The sequence below is a fragment of the Cuculus canorus genome, chromosome 7, assembly GCF_017976375.1.
Source record: "Cuculus canorus isolate bCucCan1 chromosome 7, bCucCan1.pri, whole genome shotgun sequence".
NCBI lineage: Eukaryota > Metazoa > Chordata > Aves > Cuculiformes > Cuculidae > Cuculus > Cuculus canorus.
In genome coordinates this window covers 29,856,354-29,881,210 of record NC_071407.1, presented here as the reverse complement: position 1 = coordinate 29,881,210, position 24,857 = coordinate 29,856,354, and the positions used below count along the sequence as shown (strand labels likewise).

The 24,857-nt window shown below is 41.7% G+C and overlaps 1 protein-coding gene across 7 annotated transcripts in view; it reads right to left on the bottom strand.

Moving 5' to 3' along the window:
* ZRANB1 (zinc finger RANBP2-type containing 1) overlaps positions 1-20,398 on the bottom strand; it is a 45,622-nt gene extending 25,224 nt beyond the window's left edge. For 4 of the 7 annotated variants that reach the window (XR_008450622.1, XR_008450623.1, XR_008450624.1 and 1 more), the window contains exons 1-3: positions 20,140-20,398; positions 7,839-7,936; positions 6,252-7,150 (exon numbers count right to left, since the gene is read on the bottom strand). Coding sequence is in view for 4 of the 7 variants with exons in the window: in XM_054070921.1 (XP_053926896.1) it covers positions 6,252-7,065 (814 nt within the window). In the remaining 3 variants the exon portion in view is untranslated. Of the gene's footprint in view, positions 1-6,251; positions 7,151-7,838; positions 7,937-8,519; positions 8,672-20,139 lie in introns of those variants that run through there. The other 3 variants (XM_054070922.1, XM_054070923.1, XM_054070925.1) reach the window with 3 other exon arrangements.
* Positions 20,399-24,857: the final 4,459 nt, after the last annotated feature.

Sequence of the window (24,857 nt, the reverse complement as noted above, 5' to 3'; positions counted from 1 at the left end):
CAAAGACTTGAGACTTCTTTGATTCAAAGAGGTAGCTATGCTAGGGTAAACAATGTGTTCTCACATTTGAGTGGACTACCAAAGGAAACACTTCAGGTTAAGGAGGTCATTGTGCCTGGTATGTTGGGCAACTGTCATCAACTCCACTATTTCTTGAACTGCTTGGCAAATTCCTCAACCAACCAACCAAATTATGTACTTTAAAAGTCAGCCATAGAGACCGAATTCCCTAACACACACCAGATCAGAAACATGGAATCCTGTGCTGCTTCTCTCCTGCTAAAGATGCAGTTGCAAGTGGTCTGCATGAGACGAGGTCTCATTTACTCATCTACAGATGATCCTAAGATTAGTTGAAGTGCCAAGGTGACCATGCAGCAAGTGAGGGGCTCATCAACCGACACATTAAAACCTAATTCTGACATTTGTTAAAGATCTTACAACCGCTGTAGCACCGAGAGTGCTGAGGAGCTGTGGTTGTTTGACTGCACAAGCTGTAGCTTTCTCTGGAGCTCAGCCCAACCCTCGCTCTCTTAACAGCTATTCACCAGGGGTGCGTCAGGTTGCCATAAAGGAAGTTCTATTATCCATAACTACTCCACTTCAGCTATTTGAGCAACAAAAATATTCAGTCCAAGAAGTATTTCTCCTCTCGGAGGAAGAACTCAAGGGGACCTACAAGAAAGCTGTGAAGTGACTTTGTACACAGGCATGTAGTGACAGGACAAGGGGGAATGTCTTTAAATTGGAAGGGGGAAGATTTAGATTAGACGTTAGGAAGAAATTCTTCACTATGAGGGTAGTGAGACACTGGCACAGGTTGCCCAGGGAAGTTGTGGCTGCCCCATCCCTGGTGGTGCTCAAGGCCAGGTTGGATGGGGCTTTGAGCAGCCTGGGTTGTTGGGAGGTGTCCCTGCCCATGGCAGGGAGGCTGGAACTGGATGATCTTCAAGGTCCCTTCCAACACAAACCATTCAATAATTCTGATAATTAACACAAACGAGAGGGACTCTATGAGAAACCTTTATAGGTCTCTAATCACATCTTTCAGTTCCTTCTTGGTCTTCATTTTTAGGGCTTCCCTTGCTAGTATTAGTACGCAGTCAACAGCAGAGCACCCTCTAGGTGCAGAGCACTCTCCAGGTAACGACAGCTTGAGACAGACCCTTCTGTGTGCTACATTTTTTAAATTCAAGCTCAGCAACTTTCATCAGCTTAAAAATTGTTAAATAACTTCCAAAAAGTGCTGTGCCCTTAAACTTGAAGCCATCCAATGCACAAGAGTATGATTCACCTGCTCTTTTTTCCATGAAAACAACTATTACCCCTACAGACAGTCCATGTAGTATGTTTCCAACATATCATTACGAGACAAGACAGCACACACGTAAGAAGAGTGGCTGAAAGACCTTATCCTCTCATCTATCTGTCAGAGGTATCCAGGACCCTTGCTGCATTAATCACCAATCAGTTGCTTGCCAGGTTGCACCCTTAAGGGAGGCTGGACAGTGGAAAATCATGAATGATATTGAAGTCAAACATCAGTACTTCCAAGACAATTTTAAATAACTGGTTTTAACTTCACTATTCAATTATTTTTAGTATAAAATACTGCTGAGCTTCATAAAAAGCAGTCAAAATAACAGCATTTCAGGAGTTAAGATTTTCTACCAAGGAGTAAGGCATGCATCCTACTTTGAAAGATATATGCACACACAAATGTAAAGTAGTTATGATAGAATGTATGTATAGGACAGAGTCAACAATACAAGATTTCTCACCTAGGTGAAAGTCGTAAACTTACATCATCTTTACCTGGCATAGCAGACAAGTATGCCAAATCATGCTTCTCCGTATCACAAAGGAATGGGGGAAGTGGGCCAGGCTGTACGGCTCCCGCCAGGGACTCTCCCCCCCTAACCACCCTAACAAGCACTGCTTGCAGTATTTAGCCAAGGCCAGTGTGGCAGGTGATCACCTGCCATTAACTAATTCACCCTATACTTCCCCGAACAGTTCAAGCAAGCCTAAACTGACACTAGCAAGGAATGGTACATGACCCTTCCCGCCTCCAGCAGCCTTTTCCCACCCATACACCTCCCACTCCCTCATTACAGCAAGATTCAGCTGTACCATGGGTACTAAGAGGAAACCAGCCTCGGTTTACTAGAACAGCAAAACAAAACAACCACCACCACTCCAAAAATATCGCTGATCAAGCTCATCAAGCTCCATTTTTAGCAATAGTAGTTTCCAGACAGACTTCATGGTACATTGACGTGCAAAGGTGCCAGGAGGAGGACAGAAACAAGCAGCCAGGAGGACTGCTTTGGGTAGCGGTGGGTAGCGGTGCCAGCTGAAAGCACCTTGGCACGTCAGGGCTTTTATTGTCAGAAAAGAGCCACACGCTCGGCAAGACATAGATCAGGAAGCGGCCTCCATCCTTCCTGCAGCAGCAGAGCAGCCTGGGATGCTGCCCAGCCAAATTCATACCTAGATCTGGGCAGAACGACTCCCCTTTCCCACAGGGGTTCTGAATGCTTGGGGAATACATTTGGTACTATCTCAGAAAACCGAACAGAAAAGGACAAAGGAAAAACCCTGTAAGAGAGAAAGTAAGCAACAAAGGAAAAACCAAGCAGACACGCGTCTAGGAATACTAGGAATGAACTAATCCTTTTAAGGATGTACTGCAAAACAAGATTAATTGTGGATTGCTCTAAATGTTTTGGATTTGTTTAAGACACACTTCTTTGTTTCGTTCACACAGCTAAGAAGAATGCATGTCTACTCAGGTTCAGAGCCAGCAGGGGAAGTCAGGCCTGTGATGGCTGAGCCTCCCTTACTGACCGAGCCCAAAGAGAAGACTGTATTCTCTTACAGCAGTTAATAAGCAGGGCTGGAGGAGAAAGGAAAGGAGAAGAATGCAGTTTAGTTTTAACTGGTGGGCTGCAGCTCAAGCTCAGGAGCTGAACATAAAACCCAAGAATCCCCAGCAGTGCCCTGCAGCAAACACACTCTGCCAGCACCACTGTAAAACCCAGCCCTGAAGTTGTCAGGAGAGGGGAAGCTTCAGCAAGAACTGAAGTGTAAGCAAACTCTGAATGCAAAGAAACATCTTACAGTCATGACCATCGTCATCCATTTGTACCACTTACATCCACCACCAGCGGTAAGCAGGCTCCACAGCAGCACTGCTGCTCTTGCATATTAGATTCCCTAAGCCCTACCTGCCACCAAACTTCTCCTACAGTCTCTTTGGCTTAGGTACCATGAGGTATTGAAAGACAACAGAGTTTAATTTGAAATATATATTAGCTTCCTCCCTCCCCCAAGAAAAGAGAGTCACCTTGGACTCCACATTAACCTTGTACTCTATCAGAGCAGTTGAAATCATGTGTGCCCTTGCAGAAGCCATACGTAATTTCTCTTTGCAATTCAAACTGGCAATTGCAGGAGGCTGTGTTAGCCAACAGCCATACTTACTACATGTTCTGTTTGTATTTTCATAAAATTGATCAGTTATAAAATCTCATCCTTTGGAAAAAGAATGATTTGAGTGATACATTCCCTGCTGTAAAAGCCCAGCCCATAACAAAAATAAAATTAAAGTACATATACTTGCAGAGTTTAAAAGGAGAAATGTCACTGATACTGCTGATTCTGAGAGAATACCCTCCACCAAGGAAACTATTCATGCTGAAATGAAAGAGTTGCACTCATCGTGTTTTGTACAGCCTAGATTTGCAAGGAACAGAAGCCTTGATGGCATGTTTATTGACTGAGGTGGGCAGAGCATTAATGGATGTCTCTGACAAAATAAAAAACCCACAAATACACAGAGGTACTTCTGTAAAGCACACAAGATACACATCTGTCTTCATGCTTCAGCTAAAAACAACAGATGCGGGGAAAAAAAAAAGTAGTCTGAGATGTTTTTAATGAAGCTTGACATTAAATTTAAAATGTAGTAAAAAGAATTTTATACCAGAGTAGAGATGCAAAGAAGGAGTTCAAGTAAACAGCTGTCCTAAAGCATCAAACATTTTCCTTGGTACCTTCTGAAAGATAATATCTCGTAAGAGAAAAGAAAATAACCAGTCTGCCAAGAATTACTTCTACTCCTGCTCCTCTAATCTTTATTTTTAACTTTAGGGTACGCTACACTTTGTACATCCAAAAACTTTAAGCTGATACATCTACATCTCTCACATAAGACAGACTCAAAGCAAATGGATCCTCCAAAACTCACTGAGTTTAAACTCGGATGTGCTCAGCCTGAAGTCACCAAATCCTGACACACCACCACCTGGACTATGGTCACAGACTACATATCAACTCTTACTCCATCGATTTTCACAAATGTACTTGTCATTTAACATGAACCTGTCCTGTTTTATAAGGCACACCTTTCCAATACAGATGCACACTGCAAAACATCCAGAGAGAACCACAAAACAATCTCTGTGAAGCTTTCACCACTCTTTATAGAGGTACTCCCGCTACAAGTAGTATTTGGGAAAATATGACACCTGGGATTGCAAAATGAAATTCTGAAATAAAGGACTGATAATAAACAGCTTTAATTGCTGTCTTTTTCCCCCTCAGTTAAAAAGTTGAAGTACAGTAAGCATTTAAGTTACAGAAATGAGTCCATGAAATCTTTCATTAAAACTCAGCACATAACTCCACTTGCTTTTTGGCTTTCTCATCATGATGCCTTCCAACTATTTTATAAGAACCAAATCGTTATTGCCTTACAAAATCGCTATGAACATAGTTTTGAGTTTCATGCACAGTCACAAGCAACATTAAATACTTGCAAAACTCATTCTTTAATATAAACACAACCATTGCAAAACAGATTAAATCTGAAAGCATGAAATATTTACTGGAATAGCCACAGAAGTTTCACTTTTCAAAAAGCAGAGAAAAGAAAACACTAATATTTAATACAACCACTATCGGAATGCAAGATAGGCACTTGTAAAGCATGGGAACAACCTCAAACAACTGATCTGGAGTATTTGATCTGTTACAAAATACTAGGCAGAATTTCAATTGCTTCATTTCAGAAGGAAAAAGCACTGACCACCAGCTAGCATGCAAGGAGCTGAAAGTATCAGCAAACATTGAGGCATCTAAGTATTTTAGAAAGGACATGCATTTGTCCAACCACTCATGCAACACAAAATAAACTGGAATATTTATTAGCTCAGAGAAGCCAAGCCTATGATACCCATAAGAACATTTACACCCGATTAACTATATTAAATAAAGCAGCTCCATAAATAAGATCTTCAGTTGTAACAGCCATGAAGTCACTTTATGAAACATAAAGAAGCAGTACGAGACATACTAGTAGTGCTGCAGTTTCAAATGAAGTGTTTTACTCTAAAAATAGTTGCGTATTTCAAGTGTTTAACCTGCCTCTATGCTAGGGCACAAGATATCTGCTTCTGGGAAGTCACAGCACAAAAGTTAACTCACAAGGTCAATAACTGAAGAAAACCCTGCTCTCCCGTGTCTCTGTTCTTTAACAACATTGGGAGAATTATCCAAAATTTTCTTAGGAAAGCACTAAAATACAAAACAAAATTGAGAGTTGAATTTTTTTACGTAGATTACAAAAACGCTTTCAGAAAGCCTGCAAACATTCACACCACCATATCTGCATTAATACAACATTATTACTTTCAAGGTCAGTATTACACATGCAGTTTCTTGGAGCTACATATTTTGGTGCTATTTTTAACATCTGACAGAGCATCTTGTACTGGTGCAAGCTCTACACTGTTTACAAATACTCCCAAGCTGCAGCTGCCAATTCTATGAGCATATCTTCCCATAGCAAAAAGAAAAGTCATTGCAATTACCCACTAACGGCATGTTTTACAGTACTACAAGCATTACGTTGTTCTGTTGGCTGGTTTTGTTATTTTTCCATCTTCCAATAACTACAGAGAACAACAGGATTTGGTTACAAGGGTATCCATTTCTACAAAAGGTCAAAAAAGTCCAAGCACAGTTGGGAAACACGTCTAACCCTCTTCAGAGTATGGATGTACTCCGCACCCTCTCTTAGCAGGTGCTATTTCAGGAACTTCTACATTGGGTTTACTTTTTAAAATTAAAATGACAAGATCAAAAAAAGAGCTGTTTCAAAATTAAATGTCTATATTTTAATTCTTCATTCTCCCAAAATACCTAACCACAAGAGTAACAGTATAAGGTAGCAGCAAACAACTTACCCACACAAGCATTTAGAAACAGCCAGTCAGTCTTCTTCATTCTGTTTTTTATTTGCTTTAGCTTTTTGAAGTCAACTTCAAGTTCTTCCTTGCTGCCAACAGCTCCAGCCAATTCAATTCTTTGGAAGTCCATTTTCACATCAGATTCACGTTTGGTTGTAGGCGGAGATCTTCTTTGGCTATTACCACTACTACAGCTTCCCCTCCATCGAGCTCTGTCTTGCTCATTTATGATCGAAGAAGCTTCTTCCGTGTCTGCCAGCTCTATTGCTTCTATGTTGTTAGGTCTGGGGTGATCACATACAACACATTTCCTGGCCTTCGCCCAGTTTTCATATGTACAAACAGAACAAGTCCAGTGCTGAGCCCTTGTGTTTAGTTTATTTCTGTCATTATATTCCTCACACGGATCAACAGAAAAAGGGACTGCTCTTGAACCAGAACCTGAAGACTGAGGAGACTCTGTGGGACTCCTGGTCCTCCGTTGAGACAAGCACTGAGTACATCTTATCGCTCTTGGCCAGTTCAAGTATGTGCACATGTGGCACGACCACTTATTTGCACTTTCCATACTGTAAGATGATTTAACCCGTGGTCTTGCACTAGAATCCGGACATATCAAAGGACTACTCCCTCCTTCAGTGCTCGCAGGATCCCAGTCTCTACCAATATCACTTGAACCACTTTTAAATGGATCTTCTGTGATAATTGTTCCACTAGGTCTCTGAGCACGACACATGGTACATTTGATTGCAGATGGCCAGTTTTCGTATGTACAATACTCACAAGCCCATTTAATTCCACGCTCTGTCATCGTGCACTTCTTGCAATGAACTGCGTCAGGCAGAAAGCTAAGTAACCAGAATAGATCATTAGTACACAACGGCTGCACAGGAGCTCTGTTTCAAAAAGAAAAAAAACATAGATGAGTTTTAACCCAGTTGATGTGTACTGCATCAAATACAAAAAAATCAGGATGGGCAAAGGAGCAGACTTTTTTCTTGATATTATAAGAACATTTGGGGGGAGAAAAAACCACTGTGGAATGGCATTTTAAATGCAGAATTCAGGACTTCCTACTGCAGAAAGGAAAAAAAAAAAAACTCTGTCCTTTCTGGAATTTCTTCAATTTGAACAGATGCTTCCAAAACAGATACACATTAAGCACTGCAAATATTGGAGAAGAGATCAGTACGGCCACAGAAACAAGTTACAAATATTAAATTATTGAAATAAACCTCAATAAGAATAGACCAGTACAAAAAAAAAGGAACACAAAGTTCAGATGCTGTGAGGTCTACTGCACACCCACGGTTTGGAAGGAAGGAGTCTACCAGGTGGGCAGTGACACAGTGAGTAAGTAGTTCTTTCATAAAAGTAGGGTGCAGGAGTTTACATAAAATACATACATATGAAAATGTTATACATGTGCTTAACCAAGACCAGGCCTTGACTGGACATCACTCATCTCAGTAGTGTTATGAAGTTAAAATGCCACTTGAAAGGAAGCACAATCTGTGTGTGTTGACAAGCTAACAGAGTAATTTTCTTTCCACAAATCCAGATTACAACCTGATTCCAACTCACTTTTTCTCTAATGAAGAGGGGATTCTGTCTTCATGCTGGCTCAGATCTTTTCCTCAGATTGCCAAATATGAAGGATGAGACTAAGCAGATAACTATTCCTGTAAACAAAATGAAAACAGACTCATTACAGGTTTCCTACTGGACCTGAGTAACCAGAAAGTTAATTATTAAATGCCACACCTATTCGGATCCCAATTTACTTGTTTTAACTCAGTCATGACCTGATGAGACTAACATCTAGACTGGTTAAAATAAACAAATAAAGAATCAGTTGCTACACAGGTGATCAGTCTGCTGAAGTAAAAGAATTGGAACCAAGCAACGTCAAATTCACACCAAAACATCTATAAACAGTAACTTTGCATGAAGGGCATAATAGAGACGAAGGGTGAGGCAGGTAGATAAAACGACAAAGAGAAAAATATATACAGTCTGTTTACTTCCTTACCACAGAATCGTTAACAAATATGTAAGACTCAATTACGTGCCATTTTTAAACACGCAAAGCTGGTCAAAACACAAACTGGTCAAATCAATTGACTGACAATCCTCACTCATCATATTGCAACTCTCATGGCTAACAAAAACACACCAAATCTAGTAAACAAAAATTAAGAAGAGAATTTACACAACAGGATTCAATTCAAAACTAAACACACCGATCTAAAAATGAGTTTATACCTGTTCTCCACTTAGGCAGCGTTTTAGAAGATAGTGCATTGTTCACTGAAATAGCTTCACACGTCTCTTGCTCTACCAAGGCTTAGCTAAATGTCCACTGAATTTTCTCACCCTTATTCCTACTACCTCCCCTCTGCGGGCTCCAGCAGGCAGCGCAGTTTGTTTTTGCTTTTTTTTTCCAGCAGCTCAACTCCGATCTATTCACCAGATCAGGTGGCTGCATGAATTAGGCTATCGCATGGTCAGGACGGAGGAGAGGGCAGGACTATCCTTTTCAGCAGCAATCCATATTTACCCTGAGCAATGAGGAACATACAAAGCTTTCTCATAAAGCTCAGGTTCCAATACTACTTGTTTGAACAGCCTGCAGAGCACTTCACTCCTACCTATATGTTATAAAACTGTGTCAGACTAAGGAATGTGCTGAGAAGGCAATCAGATTTCCTACTGCTTCCCCTTCACCATTCTTCATAGATGTCCATGCCCATGCATAATGGCAAAAAAAGGAATGAGATCATACTGGGGTACCCAGATCTGTAAGAAAACAAATGATAAATACATACCAACACATGAGAACACAAAGTCAACCTGATTTTACTTAAAGGTGACTTCATAAAGAAGACTTCTGTAAAACCTGGAGAAAAAGGTTTCTCTACTCCATAAACAAACTAAAGCTTTGCTAAAACACCTCCTATATGATTACATCATGTTCCATTTCCACTTGGTCAAGGCTTCTCCCCTCTCCATTTCCAAAATAAGTTTTTTAATGACTTTAACATTTCTTAACAAGCTTGTCCTCTCCACAAACAGCAAAGTTTTCTGAGACATCGTTTCCTACTCAGGAACTTAAGACATGGTTTTCAGAAAAGAGAAGGAAGCAGTGCACTGGCCACGCACCTGCCAACTGCCACCAGCAGAACAACCCCAAGCAGTGTCACTTGTGTTACCAATGACAACTAGAAAGTGGCTGTCCCAACACTTCAATGCCCAATACAAGCTCAAAAATAACTTCTACCTGAGCAGCAGCTGCTATGTTTTAAGTAAGAAATGCTTTCAAGCAAAAGCCAGAGCTATATACAACGTGTGCCGAAGCCCAGGAGGGACCTGTAACTGTAAATGGTCTCCTACCTGCCCTGGTTTGCAAAGCCGTAAAACCAGCCATTCCCACTGCAAACAAACCCCAGCCCACATTGGTAACAGGGCGAGAAAACAAAACATCATCTGTTTCGCTCACATTAAGACTGGGAAAGGAGATTGCTGCTCAAGTTGAAAAGCAGCTGAATACAAAAACTATCTAAACAAATTCTGAGATACTATTTATGAAAGTAAATAGCACAGACACAATGTTACACAAAAGCTTTCATATATGTCGTAAGATTAGGCTTTTAGCTGCAATTATTCTGAGCCCTTTAAAAAGCTAGATGCTTTCAGACATAATTCTTAGAGAGGCTGATATCTGCAGCCTCGAAAGCCTCTGAGATATGAGCTCACCACCTCTAATGCGAGACCTCAAGTTATTATGAAGTAAACATAAAAAGGCTTAATGGAGCAGTGCCAATTTTCTTGTGTGGTAGCTCTGCCAACACCCATCACAGCACAGCCAGATGAGAAAATACAGCACTTTTATATATCGGGTTTTTTAACTCTGGGGCCTTGCTCCGAGTCACACCTCAGGGCCACCAGACCATTCAATTTACTTGGGATACAAGACCATCATCCCTCACTGAGCAGTCCAAGGCTGGTTACATTTTTTTCAGAATTACTTCTTTGCTACTCTGTCTTCAAGTTAACTTGTTATTTTAGATTCTTCAGAGCAGTTGAATGAGATAGAACCTCCTCTCTCGGAGACATAGCAAGCAGTGACTCTCAGGTCCAGGTGAGTGCCTTAATGTCCAAAGAGCGTGAGCAGACAAGAAATTGAAACCCACAAAACTCCAAGAAGTTACAAATGATCAGTTCATACAGTGTGCTAAATACCTTCTGGACAGATTAGCAGAGTAACTCGGTACACAAAGAACAGAATAGATTAAATTCTGGCAAATCTAGTAACAAAGGAAATTCAAACCATTACCAGACTACCTTTTTACTAAATAAAGTCAGTTGGGAAACATCACCTAGAACAGTCACAAATTTTTCTTTTGCTTTCAACTTTTAAGAATATCCTTCTTTTTAGGTGCATGGGAAAGCATAAAATGGCACAGAGAAATCAGGAAGAAACAATGAAGTCCTCAAATAACACTGTCATGACAAGACGTATTATACTCCCCTCAATTCAATTATTCACTGTGCCCAGAAATTATTTTTCCTTTGGCTCAAACAAGGAACAACGTGGAGCTCCATTTCATTACGTGATCAAGCCCTTCCCTGTAAACAGGCCAGACACTGATTCAGCCCAGTTTACACTATGGATCTTTGCTGGGTTGGTGCTGGCATCTGTGCTGGCAGAAACCTTACATAATCACAGTGATCAAATCAGTGATCCTGCCTTAGCTCGTTCTGCTCCTGCATACGGATTTTCGAACAAGGCTAACTGCTTCTGTATTTGCAGGGGAAAGAGAGTTCAGGGATCACTTTAAGCCTTCGGCAAGGCTTGCGAAGAAAGAGGTATCCAACCTCCCTCCCCCCAGTTTGCCTCTCCCAAACTGCCCCAAAAAGAAAGGTGAGCTTGTTTATTTGTTTTTATTTTAAAACACTGAAAGAACTTTTTGGAGGAAGAAACGAAGCAAAAGCATCTTGTTCTGAAAGAAAGAGCGGTCTCTAAAGCCAAATGCAGAATTTATTAACAGTTTATGAGTGTAAAAGTAACACCTTTCACACACTCAGCAACAAAAAGGAGCTGAGAGGAACAAGACTGGGACTCAAAGCAACAGATCAAACAGCAGCACTTTCACTGACTGTATTCTTTACGTATCACAAATCATGCTGTATTTAAATGCACATCGACCAAGGGGTCCCAGTCAGACAGATGTAATCGCTCACTAACAGGTGGGTAATGTAGCAATGAAGTTTACACAGACACACAACAAACACTCCACACAATCTGACACATTATCAGAAGACTTCCCCCCCATACACCACTATCTCAAGTTCTCTTCCAATTACTCCAAAAATTAGCATACTACTTAGAAAACTGAAGTTCATTTGTACACAAAGAAGTTTCCTAACTAAAGCTGTAAAAGGAAAACCTGTTCAAATCACACATCTGGATAATTACTTTAAATGGTTATGAAAAAACATGCACTAGTACGAATTCAGAAAGTTGTAGCTGGTTTTGCTGTGTAAAACTGCATAACACTTTTAAAGATGCGCAAGATGAATTTGAGTCAAGTGTTCACAGCAGGAAACACAGCAATGGTTGAATTTGGCTGTTTCCAAACACACACATTTACAAACACTGCCACTCTGCTGCCAACTCCAACCACGGTACCTTTTTAAAGTGGTACCGAGGGACTCAAACAAAAGTTTCACCAGTTTTCAAATAAAGCCAGTAGGAAGGCCTAGAAGATAAGAGGTGCACACAAGCTTAAATCAAAAAGGGCAATTTGTTTCTTTCAAATGCGTAAACTCTCTGAAAACCTCAACAACTTCTTACAGAGAAGACATTGCTATATAAGCAGCTTAAATTCCATCTTTGTTACGTGGGTCCAAGAATGCTCGTGAAGTATCACTGTCCATGCACTTCAACAAAAACAACTTATGTTTTTAAATAACCTATCTGAAATTTATTGTCAAGTATTAAAAATCTATTTTCCCATAAAATTTGCCTTGTCTGATTTTCTAAGGTGGAATTTTATTGACACTTTCTTCTCTTAACTTAAATCCTCTTCCTTCACCTCCAACTATTCCCTATTCTTGCATGACTGCCTCAACAGATCAGTATACTAGAAGCACAAAACTTCAACCTAGGCTTCTACAGGTCAAAGTAAAGGAACAATAAGTTCCATTGTCATCTCTGCAAATTAGTTTAAAACAAAATTAAGAACACTGACCTCGTCAATGAGACAAGCAAATCAGATCAGCACTGCATCTGGAAGCTTTGCACTGAGGGCAATAACCATGTATTATGGAAAGATTACCACAAAGTCACTAATATAGAAGCATTTTCTGTATTAGCCTGAACACACTGAAGCAAGGAATTTAACAAGGAAGCATAGATTGCTTAGGTTGTTAGGACAGCTCTTTAAAAATGAAAGGATACTGTCCCAAACAGATCAGCAAAATGGAGAAGAGAGTCTTTTGTCTCCTGGAAAGAGCACCAAAATCGTTCTCCATAAGCTGCTATATGAGGTGGGGTTTCTGCTTACTAAATTTTTATTTCTCTAAAGAACACTGGGTGGCTGTTTGCAGTACAGACAGTAGAAACTGGCCTCAGACTGCAGCTATCATTACAGAACGCAGAAAAACCCTTCTTGTATAAAGTACAGACACAAAGCAAGAGCTGTGCTGGAAGACAAAGCTAACTACATTATCCTTCACATCCTCGCCCCAGTAAGGACACTGCTCTCAAACACACAAGGATCACCTTTACACTTCTGAGTAGCAGGGCTGTTCCTTTGCTCCCAATAACATGGATAACAAGAACAACGTTGCCGTCTTGAGAGGCATTAAGTTAAGCTTGGCACAAATGTCAGTTCTGTTAAGACCAAATCATTGCTAAGTAAACCACAACACAGCCTACAAACTAGTTATAAGTGAGCAACTACTTACAGTCCACTATGTTAAATCAGTTTTAACATTTTCCTTCAGTTTTGATAGCCTATGCTGTCAACAAACACTCTCTACTGCAGATTTTTAGGTATGACCTCATTCATTACATATCAACCTTTCATTTACTCCTGTAAGTGGGCAACTAGTTAAAATCCAGAAGACTTCATCTTTCACAGAGAAACACGCCGCAAAAAATACAATTCTCTTAACCAAACAACTAAAATTTGAGAAAGTAAGTAACAACTTGGGATAACATTTAAAAGTCTGTTCACTGGGTAAATTCTAACAGCCTTTATTTACATACAATTAAAAAACTGCCTCAATTTTGATTTATGAATTTGTATCTCATTTCAAAGCATCTTAGGTCTACTTTACTAGGTATTTATAGTATTCAGAAGGATTATGCTGATTTTGCTTCAGCTTTCTTTTCAATATTCTGTTCATACTTCCAATCCAACTTCTATAATTTCAAATAAAGCCTGATTTTTTCATAGACAAGCGAATTTATATGCAGTTTTAATGCAAGGGATGCCTAACTGCAGTTAAGAAGTCAAACTTTCAGGAGGTCACAGATCTCCGGAGGTACCTGAAATAACAAGTTTGACAAAGAACTTCAGGTGAGGATATAGACCCAATTATAAGTCTTCTGCAAAAGCTGAGAACTCACAGAACTAACAGGTATTTGACACTCTTTCTGCTGTCTTTATTTATTTTGATGTTTATCCCTTGAAGCATTTTTGTGCTCTTGACCCCTTCAGTTAATCTTGCATCTAACTTCCAAAGCACAAGTTTCCATTTTATTTGTTACACATGGGTAAAACTACATATAGTTCCCTTAAATTTGTCACTAAAAGCTAGGAAAACCTTAACCACTGAAAACAACCCATAAAAAACAATAGCACTGGCTTGCTGGTTGGTCTTCTTTCTTATTTCAGAGAAGAGTTACATTGGGAGGGGATAATGTTTCAAGCTCAATTAAAAGTAAACAACTATTTGGACAAGATGTTTCTTCACATTAGGATGGACTAAATACCACTGCTTACTTAGAAACCAATACCATTTGGGAAAATGAGAGTAAGCAGATCAACAGTTACATAATACACAGCATCTCCCCCACAACACTAATCAAAAACCAAGCAAAGTGACTCAAAATAATGAGCTATGATAGAATATTTGCATAAATAAAGCCAGGGACATTTAATGAATCTGATCATCATGAACAGCCAGCAGCAGATGAACACTGACTCAAGGACATGCACAATACAATAACAAGTTTTAACAACCTTGTTAAGACATTTGCATTGGACAAAGTACAGAAGTTGAACATGGGGATTCTTTATAAAAACTGAGGTCAAACACAAAAATTCTAGTTCATCTGTGTTTAGACTACACGCCTAAAACATGAGACTCGTTTTTGTTTAGATCTCTGCCATCCTCACATAAGATGAGGAAAACCAGACGCCAGACTCTGAGTACAAACACACTGTGAAGTCAGACATCAAAACTCAAAAAGATTTTAAAGTATCCAACAACAAGGAACATTAAATTGACTTGCACATTTGACATTCAGTTCTTGTAATTACCCCCTGGACCTCTGTGATACTGGCTGACCCTAAGATCATGACTACATGCAGGCAGTCACCAAGTGGTGGAGAAAAACCACCTGCCTCCGAATGAAACAGGGAAAAACACACTCAGCATTGGCTGCTGTGGTTTCTCCTTCTAATTAATGGCAAGGCACTCACAGATACAGTCCAGGACCATCCATGGTACACGTATTTGCAATTGGGCTATATTTAAGACTAGTTCTAGCTCATGTCAGTCATTCAAGCTACACATTTTCATTCAGCTGTGTTAAGATACTGACTAGAATGCCATTATCACAGCACATAAAAGAAACACTACTGTGTGACACTACTTAATGTATTACAAATAAGTAGTATCAAATATCACAGGGAAAACAGATTCAAACCCCTTCTAGGATATAATTTTTTCCTTTTTAAAAAAACTAGAAATTATTCTAAGGTTATGTTTAGTAATCTGTATTTTGCTCACAACAGATATCCAACACCACCAAGTCAAATAAGATACTATGAACAGCTAGAAAGTTTCAGAGTAAGCGCTCTAAAACCTTCTGCTTTTTGTGGGGGTGAGAATAACCTTCTGCTAGAGAGAACACCGAACAACCATCTTTAAATAAACCATTTAAAAGCCATGAGGTGACATGCATTTTTATCCATGCCAAGCTAAACAGCAATGTGGAGGTGAAAAAAATGTAAACAGTCCAGCAGACCATCTCAACCCTTCAGCAAGGTAAAAATCAGCTTCTCCACAAGCATACAGTAAGGGGAGGCCTTTGTAGCCAAGACCTATGCATAAAGACCCATCCAACAGAAGGCATAAATGGCAATCCAACGTTGTTAAAACACCCAGTACAAGTACTCATGACTTATCATGGTAGTGTGAACTAAAGAAAAGGCCTCTAGCACAGAAAGAAGTCCATACTCACTTCTTGAAACTGCAGACAACTTAAGACTCAGACCTGCACATTGAAGCTGTTTTAGGGGAGTACTCAGAGTGCAGCACTAATAAATATTCCAGCTGTCTCTACTGAATCCCTGCTTAGGTACTGGGAAGATGAATGGAGACAGAAGAAATACCTCCAAGCCCAACAGCCTGAAAGATGTACAAGTCACACTCACAATGCACTTGTAGACTTTACAACCACAAGAAACAAGATTCCCTCATAAATAATTACCTTCACAAAGCAAATTTCCTTTTTATTTGGCTAGAATTATCCATATTTATGAAATTTTTTACTTTTTTCCTCCCAGATATTCAACGGCCTACATACCAAGACACGTGGTTTTAAAATGAATGGCCCTACAAAGGGGTGTACAACTTCAAAGCCACTATAAGATTATCAATCCTAATAGTTCTAATCTACTGAAAACAAAACAGAGCCCTTCAAGCTCATTTTTCTTTCCAGAATCACTTAAACAATGGTTCAGGCAATTTTCTTTAGCTCAGAAAAGCTAATTCACAAATATCTAGAATGCTGTGGAACAGCAATGTAACTTATAAAACTTTCTTAATGTCTGTAAACCCCCCAGTAACTTTGACTTTTTCCGTCTCATTAAAACAGCTATTGAAGAGAAACATCTAAAACAAATCAAAAGAATCACAAGGAAGACTTTTAAACCTTAATATTTGTTTACAAAAACAATGGCAAACATAAGCTGAATAAAACATCCCTGTGTACTTGGCTTCTGGCACAGTGGAAGAAGGAGGGAAAACAAAAAGAAAAGAAGAAAAGAAACAAAAAAAAAAAGGAGACTGCAGCCTCCTTGCTCGCAAGTGACAGTTTCAGGCAGCAGTTCTATTTACACCCACGAAAACAGACACAGGTCCACCCTTCCAGTGGTCCCATCTCCTGGACAGCAGGTTGCACACACGTTCCTCTTCTTGTATCTGACTCCCATCACTTCAAATACTCGCAGCCCAATTCTAAACTCAACTGTACTGAGAGATGTAAATTCTGTGCCTTCTTCAACATCTGTCTTAGAAGTAGTAACTCTCATTAAATAAAAATGCACATGTGAATACAAGCAAAATTAGCAGCCATTCTCAACCAAAAAAAAATCAACTTTACTAGAAATCTAAAATAAAATGCAACAGTACCCTTGTTTTAAGAACAAGCAGAACAGATCATATCAGGATAAATCCAAACAACCAAAGGGAAAAACGCCAACTTAATTATGTCTGCTGTACACCAAAAGGCAAAAGGGCTGCAGGCTTAGCTGCTTTGTAGGCAGGATGCTCTGTTCAAACCAGCAACTACAACTCTTTCCAATGTATTTCCCTCCCATGTTCCTAATGAAAAATACTACCATTCCTTCTGCTTCCTTGAACCAAGGTCTCCATATCAGCCCCCTCTTGAAGACAGTTCCTTCTTCAAATACCACTGCACGCATTCCCTACTCCATGCCCTCTAGACTTCTCCTCTCTCCAATCTTCACCAAACTGATTTTTTGCATAAATGGGAGAGTAGCACAGGAAAAAAGTTGTTCTGAAAAACGCCAGGTGGATACAGCTCCAGTTTGACTACAGACCTTCTGAAAACCTGCCCATGTCGTAATAGAAGGAAATACGAAATCATCCATATCACTATAGATTAATCAGTTCTCAGGATTGAAGCTGAAGTACTACGGATGTTCTTTTAAAGTATGTTAACTGTTAGACATCAAGAAGTTGACAGTCCTACTATTAATCTTGTATTTCACAAGTTCCAAAAGCATTAACTACCTACATACGAGAAGCTGTGCTTCAGCAATTGATGATGCAAAAGTGAACACAGTTACAAAATCAATCCGATTTTGTGCGAGTTAAAGCAACGTCAGATGTGCAAGAAGCGCTATGAAAAAAAAGTACCAGAAAAGTGTCTGAATTCCTATTGTTACAGATCTTAAGATAGAAGTTTTCTTTTTAAGGTATAACAAATTCTATTCAACTGACATTACAAAGTGATAATTATCTGTTATTTAACTGATTTCACCAAGCTACACCACTTGACAAGTGAAGTGGGAAGCTCTTTATCAGCTGTGCTGAAAAAAATTCTCTTTTCAATGTTTCCTAATTTCCCTCTTCCTATGTAGTACTACTTAAAAAAATAAAGATTTAAGAACTTTGTTACAGCTAATCCAGCCATTTTCAGTTGCCAAACTAAAGCTGAGTTCCATTTTAGAGCAAGGAGACTGTGGATCATAATTCATATGCAGTTAAAATGGGGATTACTTATTGACATAAGTTTCAAAGAGCTCAAAATAATCCAGTCTTTACATTTTGGGGGGAGGAAGAGGCATGAGACTTCTAACAGAACTGCCAGCAGAATTTTAAACATGTTGCTGCAATTAGAAGATGGTACATCACAATAAACAATGTCTTGATCCAAAGTTCTACACAGTCTCAACCCTGAGCAAAACTTACTATGACAGAAGTGGGAAAGAAAAACATTAACACCTAAGTTAACATCACAGGAAGGAGCCAGTAAATATCACATTAAAGCACCTGAGACTACATTTGATTATTTGATCAACTGTGCCAAAAATAACCCCCATCCAAACAGGACAGTATTTACTATTTACACTTCCGACTTATTTACAGATCTGTGTTGCAAAGAACAAAGATGGATGGGATTTCCCACCCCCAAGGAATTAACATACAGAATGACGTACCATTACAATGGCCATACACAAGGCAAAATAAGACTGGAAATATTGCCTTGACCAATTCTGCATTTTAACTAGTCTTCAATTTACGTCATGTCTCTGATGAATTCCAGCAATGCTTTTATGCCACTCAGCATTCCAATTACAATCATATTTTTAACCATACTTCTGAGAAAATGCTAATGGATGCAACTCTACAACAACCGATTATGGCCTCATCGGTCATTCCCATCCGCCTGTACCTACTCAAGCAGCTTAACAAAAGGTAATAATTTATTTTTACTTCAACAGAATTATACCACAAAGTTTCACAAATTCCACAAAATGCAACACATTCAAAAGTGTTATTCTCTTTAAATGCTGTAACAGACTTAAATCAGCAATGACCTTTAAGATGCAACATGCTAGACTCCACATGCTGAGACACCAGTTCAACCCAACCTTCAGATGAAGTCAAATAGACTTCCAGAACACCTCCTGCTGCTCACCTGCTACTGCCCCACTCTGAGTAACTACTGAAAAGGGGGGGAGAAGAAAGAATAAAGAGGCTTCAAAAATATCTTCTGTGGTCATTAAATACAAAATGCCAGATGAGCAGAAGAAAAGACAAAACTAAGTGCAACAAATCTTTCCTGAACTACTCTTACAAGGTTTTGCTTACACCAGAATGAGTTTTATCATGGTTTTAGAGAAGGAAGGAAGCTAAGGTATTACACAGAAGGCATCTCGCATTTCATTTTTTGCATATCAACATATATATCAATGTGCTAAACTCACATGCCAGTTCCACCACTTCTGACACAGCAGGTAACCAATGAGTGGAGACTGTTCACGCACAGCACAAAGCCTGCCAAACAACATTTGTTTACTACATCAACTCCCAAGACTTCCAGAAAAAGTTGTCATTATTGGTATCACTGAAAGTCATTGTGGCAGCAAAAAGTTCTCTGCAGTTCTCGCACTGTGCCTGCCACGCAGGAGACCCAGATTAATCTTCTCCCATCGCTTCTCCCACCAGCTGCAGAGAAATCGGTGACTCCCGTGGGTGGGGATGGAGCGCTGGAATAAGGGCTGGAAGGAATACTACTTCTCACTGGGAAGGAAGGAAGAAAGGAAGGAAGAAAGGAAGGACTGGGACAGGTTGGCTGGTGACCTCCACAGAGAGGTTTACCTTACCTGGGCAGGGAGCATGGATTGTCAAGGTGTGCCTCACTCCTTAACCCAACTTTCCTTGCTTTTTTTTTTTTTCCCTTAAAATCCCAGTTCACAAAACCAAGCCCTGAGACACCTGCCCCCCCTCCCCAGCCACTTGCCACAGCACTCTGCTCCTGGCCAAGAATCCACCAGGGAACCAGATGATCTTTAATCTCCCTTCCAACGCGAACCACTCTACGATTCTACGATCCCATACGCGATGCTGGACTGGAAGCAGCCCCGCGGGAGCTCTGCCACCCCAAATCAGCCCCAGCACGGCACACGGCTCCAACCAGGGACATCCCAGAGGGACAAGGAGGAGGGAGGGAAGCAGTGGGAGGCGGCAGAGCCGCGATCTCCCCCGAGAAGCCCCCAGGGGAAACAACCCCGATCTCCCCGCCCCCTCACCGAGGCTCCGGTTGCCGTGACGCGCGTCCCCCTCCTCCGCGGTGACCCCGCTCCCTGCAGGGAGGGCACACAGCGGCTTTTACCTCTCCGGCGCCGCCGTCCCGCAGGCGCTCGCTGCCCCGCCGAGCCGCGCCGTCCTTCCCCCCCCGCTCACGACATGGTCTCTCCCAGCGCGGCGGGGCCGGCGCGGACGCTCCCACTCGGCGCAGCTTGGGGGGGGGAAGCGGAGGAGGGGGTGCCTCTCGCCCCGCTCCCCACGGGCTCCTCTAATGGCGGCAGCTGGAGCGGCCCAAAGCAAAATAAACCCCCATCCGGCCAGCAGCCTGCACGTCAGCCCGGCCTGCCCGCCTGCCCGCCGCCTATTGGCGGAGCCCAAACCCGCCCGGTCGCCAATGGCAGCGTGCCTCTTTGGGCAGAATCGGTGACGTCATCCCCGCCGCGGGGGCGCCTGGCGGGGGCGGCGGGAGCCACGCCCCCCTCTGGCCACGCCCCCGCCCCGCTGCAGGGAGGTTGCCGGGGTGTCGCGTGGTGCTCCGCGGCCTGGGCTCCGGGCATTCCGGCCCCGAGTCCCTTGCGGAAGCCTTCCCTGGACCACCCGCAGCGTTGGCTCCGGGCATCCCGGCAGCCTGTCCCGTACACAGCTCAGCCCTGGGGCTTCTCCTTGGGACCCCATCACCGCCCCGAGCCCCCTGGCTGCTGCCCCACAGCCTTTGCGTCGTGCAGCCCGACCCAGATCCTCCCTTGGGACCCGCTCTTGGGAGCCCCCTGCAGCCGGTCCCTCACACAGCTCAGCCCCAGGGTCACTCATAGCACCCCTTCCTCCCTCGGAGGCACCTGCAGCCTGTCCCTCACATCAGCTCTGGGCCCTCTTCAGGACCCTCTCCCCTCCCAGGGACTCCCAAAATCCCCCCGCAGTCTTTCCCTTGCACATCTCAGCCCCAGAGACCCCCTCCCCAGGGTCCCTCAGAGTCCTCCCTAGCCTGTCCCTCACACAGCTCAGCCCTGGGGATCCCCCTCGGGACTCCATCGCCTCCCGAGCCCCTCCGGCTGCTGCCCCTCAGCCTTTGCTTCATGCATCTCAGCCTCAGTCACCCTGTGGGGGGACTTCTTCCCCGGAGCCCCCCAGAGCCCCTCATAGCCTTTCCTTCACACACTGCAGCCCCAGGCACTCAGGAGACCCCCTCCTCAGAGCCCCCCTCTGCCTTTCCCTCACCTCAGCACCCAGAACCCCGTGAAGCATTGAGTGGAAACAAGACTGTCCATTTGGTTTGACATCCAAGATCGTAGGAGGTGCATCAGCATGAAGTTCCCTATGGAAATAACCCCTCATAAAAACCCCTTGTGATGGCATATGGCCAGACAGCAGCAATCAAAAATACCACTTCTGTGGCAACTGATCTTTCCAGTGCCCTGGCAGAAAACAGCTGGGTATGATGAATAAAGAGATAAGGTGATGGAGGGTCTTGTGCCCAGGCCGTGTAGCCTGCAGCCTTTGGTACATTCAATGAATTCGTTCAGTTCTTCCTTAGCAAAATATTTTTTTGAGCACTACTAAGAAATATATGGTCAAGATTTCCTCCATGTGTTGATTCAGTCTGTTCCCAACTCAGCACAGCAAGTGCATGAGGTTGAGGTGCAGGATGGTCACCCCGCCCTGAAGGACTTCAGCCAAGCAGTGGTCATGCGGTACAAAGCCCATTCCTCTTCTAGGGGGAAAAGGCCAGTAGTAGCTGCTCCACCAGCCCTTGGCTTTGGTCCTTGTGCTGTCTGTTTTTTGCTTTCTACTCAAAAATTGCTAGGCTGCATCTTTCTTCAGCTGCTCTTGTAGTCTCAATGACAGAAAAAGCGTGTTTGCTCACATCCTTGCTCTTCCCTCCTGGGTCTTACATCATTTGATAGCTGACTCTTTTTTTTTTTTCCACCGTAGTTCCTACTCTTTTATTTCAGGCTTTCTGATGTTCTAGCACTTTTTATTTCCATGGTTTCATTCTGTGTTCCCAACCGAGGTGACAGAGGAAACTCCATTAGCCTTAGGCTAGGTGTTGCATTGGAAAACTTGTCCTCTTCTGACCTGCTGGGTCCATCCCTTCTCACTCGATCAGCATAAAATAAAAGCAACCAAAATGTGAAAGCAGAGCAGTGACGCCTTATGCTAGAGCAAATCCCTTTGTCCACAGACAAATAACAAGAACTGGAGTCAGGACAAGTAAAGTGTAATTACTTATGGAGTCTGAAATAGAAATTTGTCTCCATTTGCAATTAAATTACTCCCCTATAAACATCAAAACCTGTTGAAAGGGGAAAGTAACGTGTTTTTTCTCTCCCAGAGTAGTCATTTATTAAGTTCTCTTTTGGACTTCACTGAACAATTTGGGCTCCAGTCTGCATTTTGGGAAACATACCAACAATTATGTGTATTTAGCTATAGAAAAGAGGAGGACAACTGTATTTTTGTTCATATATAAGATCCAGATGAACTTGGGTAAGTCCTGCAAAAGAAATACTCCTTATCTTAAGGAATCATGCCATCTCTGTAATGGCTTAGAATTAATTCAGGAGATGTATCCCTTGCTCTTGGCATCCAGGCAGGATGATGGAACAGCTACCATGTAAGCAAACAACAAGTAGTGGGGTAAATGCTGCCACAACTGTACACTAATGGGAAATTTCCAGGAATAATTGTTTTATGTTTGACTGCATAAAAAGATACAAAAATAAAAATAATATAAAATTTTGGGGGAAAACATCACTTCAAATTCTCCCAGAATATTTCCTGAACCTGTCAGAAAAACATTTGGCAATCATGGAAACACATTTTAAACAAAACACAATGCACTGCAGCACATTAAAAGCATGTGATGTGCTTTCACAACACAGAAAAGAGTTTTCATGAAGCTTGACTCATATAATTTCAAAGACTTTCGTTGCATAGGTAAGAAAAAATTGTAGCCAAATAAAAAATATAAAAAAAAATGTAAAATATAAAAAAAAATATAAAAGATACTCCAAGAGTTCAAATTATTAGGACAAATTATTCTCCTATCTGCACAACTGATCTGCAGATCAGATGCAGATCAGATGCAGGTATGAAACAAGTACCTGTACTGTACATGAAGGCAAACACATGTGCTAAAATTGAATCTGAAAATAGTAGTGGAACCATTAGTTTCACAAATGAATCCTGGCTGTATCTCCAGATTACAGGTTTTCAGCATTCGCGATATTATTCCTAAAGCCATCCACAACTCTGGCTCTGCCTCAAGAAACTGCTGGCATCTCCCACCAGGTTTACCTTGCAGGAATTTGCTATTTGTTCTAGATTTAAACAATAAAACAGAATAGGAATGACCTTTCAGTGGTTTAGAACATTGATATTTACATGTACATTTTATCCAATAATAGCTTTCAGACTTCTAATTTGGAAAGATATCAAAATCTACGTGACTTGATAATCCACTTCTCAATAGATTTGGCATTTGATCATCTTTGTCTTCTTGAAATGTCAGAAAGATAATTCTATTTTTGTTGCAGGTATAAGTTGCATGCAAGTACTAATTTCCTATATTCCACCCTAAAATTTAAATTTATTTCACTAGTTTAAGGACAAATTTTAACTCTCTTGTAAGGAATTTGGAACAGTCAGGCTTGTTTGACAGCTTAATATGTTATTTTCGGAACTTTGCAGAGCTTGAGTTCGCTCCTGCCTTGGAGATTTTGTGCCTTCAGCAACTGGGTGTGCAACTGCCCTGTCTAACTAAGAACAATCCCACAGCAGAACTATGTGCCTTCATTCACATCTAAAAATATAACTTGCACACATATGTCTTCCAGCTCCACCCCCCCCCCCCCAAACATCATAAATCCCTGTTCCTGTAACACCTGCTGCTTTCTCCCCACCTTCTGCAGCCATCCTAGGTCTCTCCAATCTCTTTCCTTCCCTTCTAGAACAAGAGCGAGCTAGTTCTTGTCTCTGGAGTTGCTCAGGAAAGATCTGATAGTAAATTTGTTTGTCGGAACAGACATATTTACTGCAATCCAGCCAGTGCACAAGCCGTACAATTCTGCAGAGGTATCAATGGATACCAGAGGAGGAACCCACCCGGTTCCTCCTCTGGTAAGCCTGGAGCTGCACCACTGGCACTGGTGCAGCAGGACAAACTGCCTGAAGCAGGAATCCTCTGTGCCTTGAGGGGTGAGCCTTGCTGGCAGTCAGCGAGGCAGATGGCTGGAAAGTTCCCTTCCTTTTTCTGCAAAGAATTTATAAATTTAGGATTTTCTTCAGAGTAACCCAGAAATGCAAATTGCCAGTGTCTCCTATTAAACAAGCGCTTTGCACCTCACTGCCTTACAAGATGCCCTATTTCTTCTGTCCTGATGCTCACTGTTAGTAAAAGATTTCTTCTGTCAACCCTCCCTGATGTTGCTGTTCTGATTCACCCTGCTTATAATGCAGAGAATGATAGCAAAAGCCATAATTAGAAAGCAAGCATTGAACTATCTCACAGTATCATATATCTAGATGTTGCATACAGTAGCCAGGGGACTCAGTGGAGCAAAATTATACTTCAGATAAGCAAAAAAACAAACGCCAAATTATTTTACGCTGGCATGGAGTGTTTCTGTGGTGCAGCAGAATTGCCTGAGCCTGGGAGAAAAGATTACATCTAGTTAGTGATGTAGAAGTGCAGACCTCGCTCTTATGTAATTCTCTTTACCCTGGTAATTACTCACTCTCAGGCAGAGCTCTGGCTCCCATTAGGCAATTCATCCTTGGCTTACCCGAGAGCAGAGATGTACACGC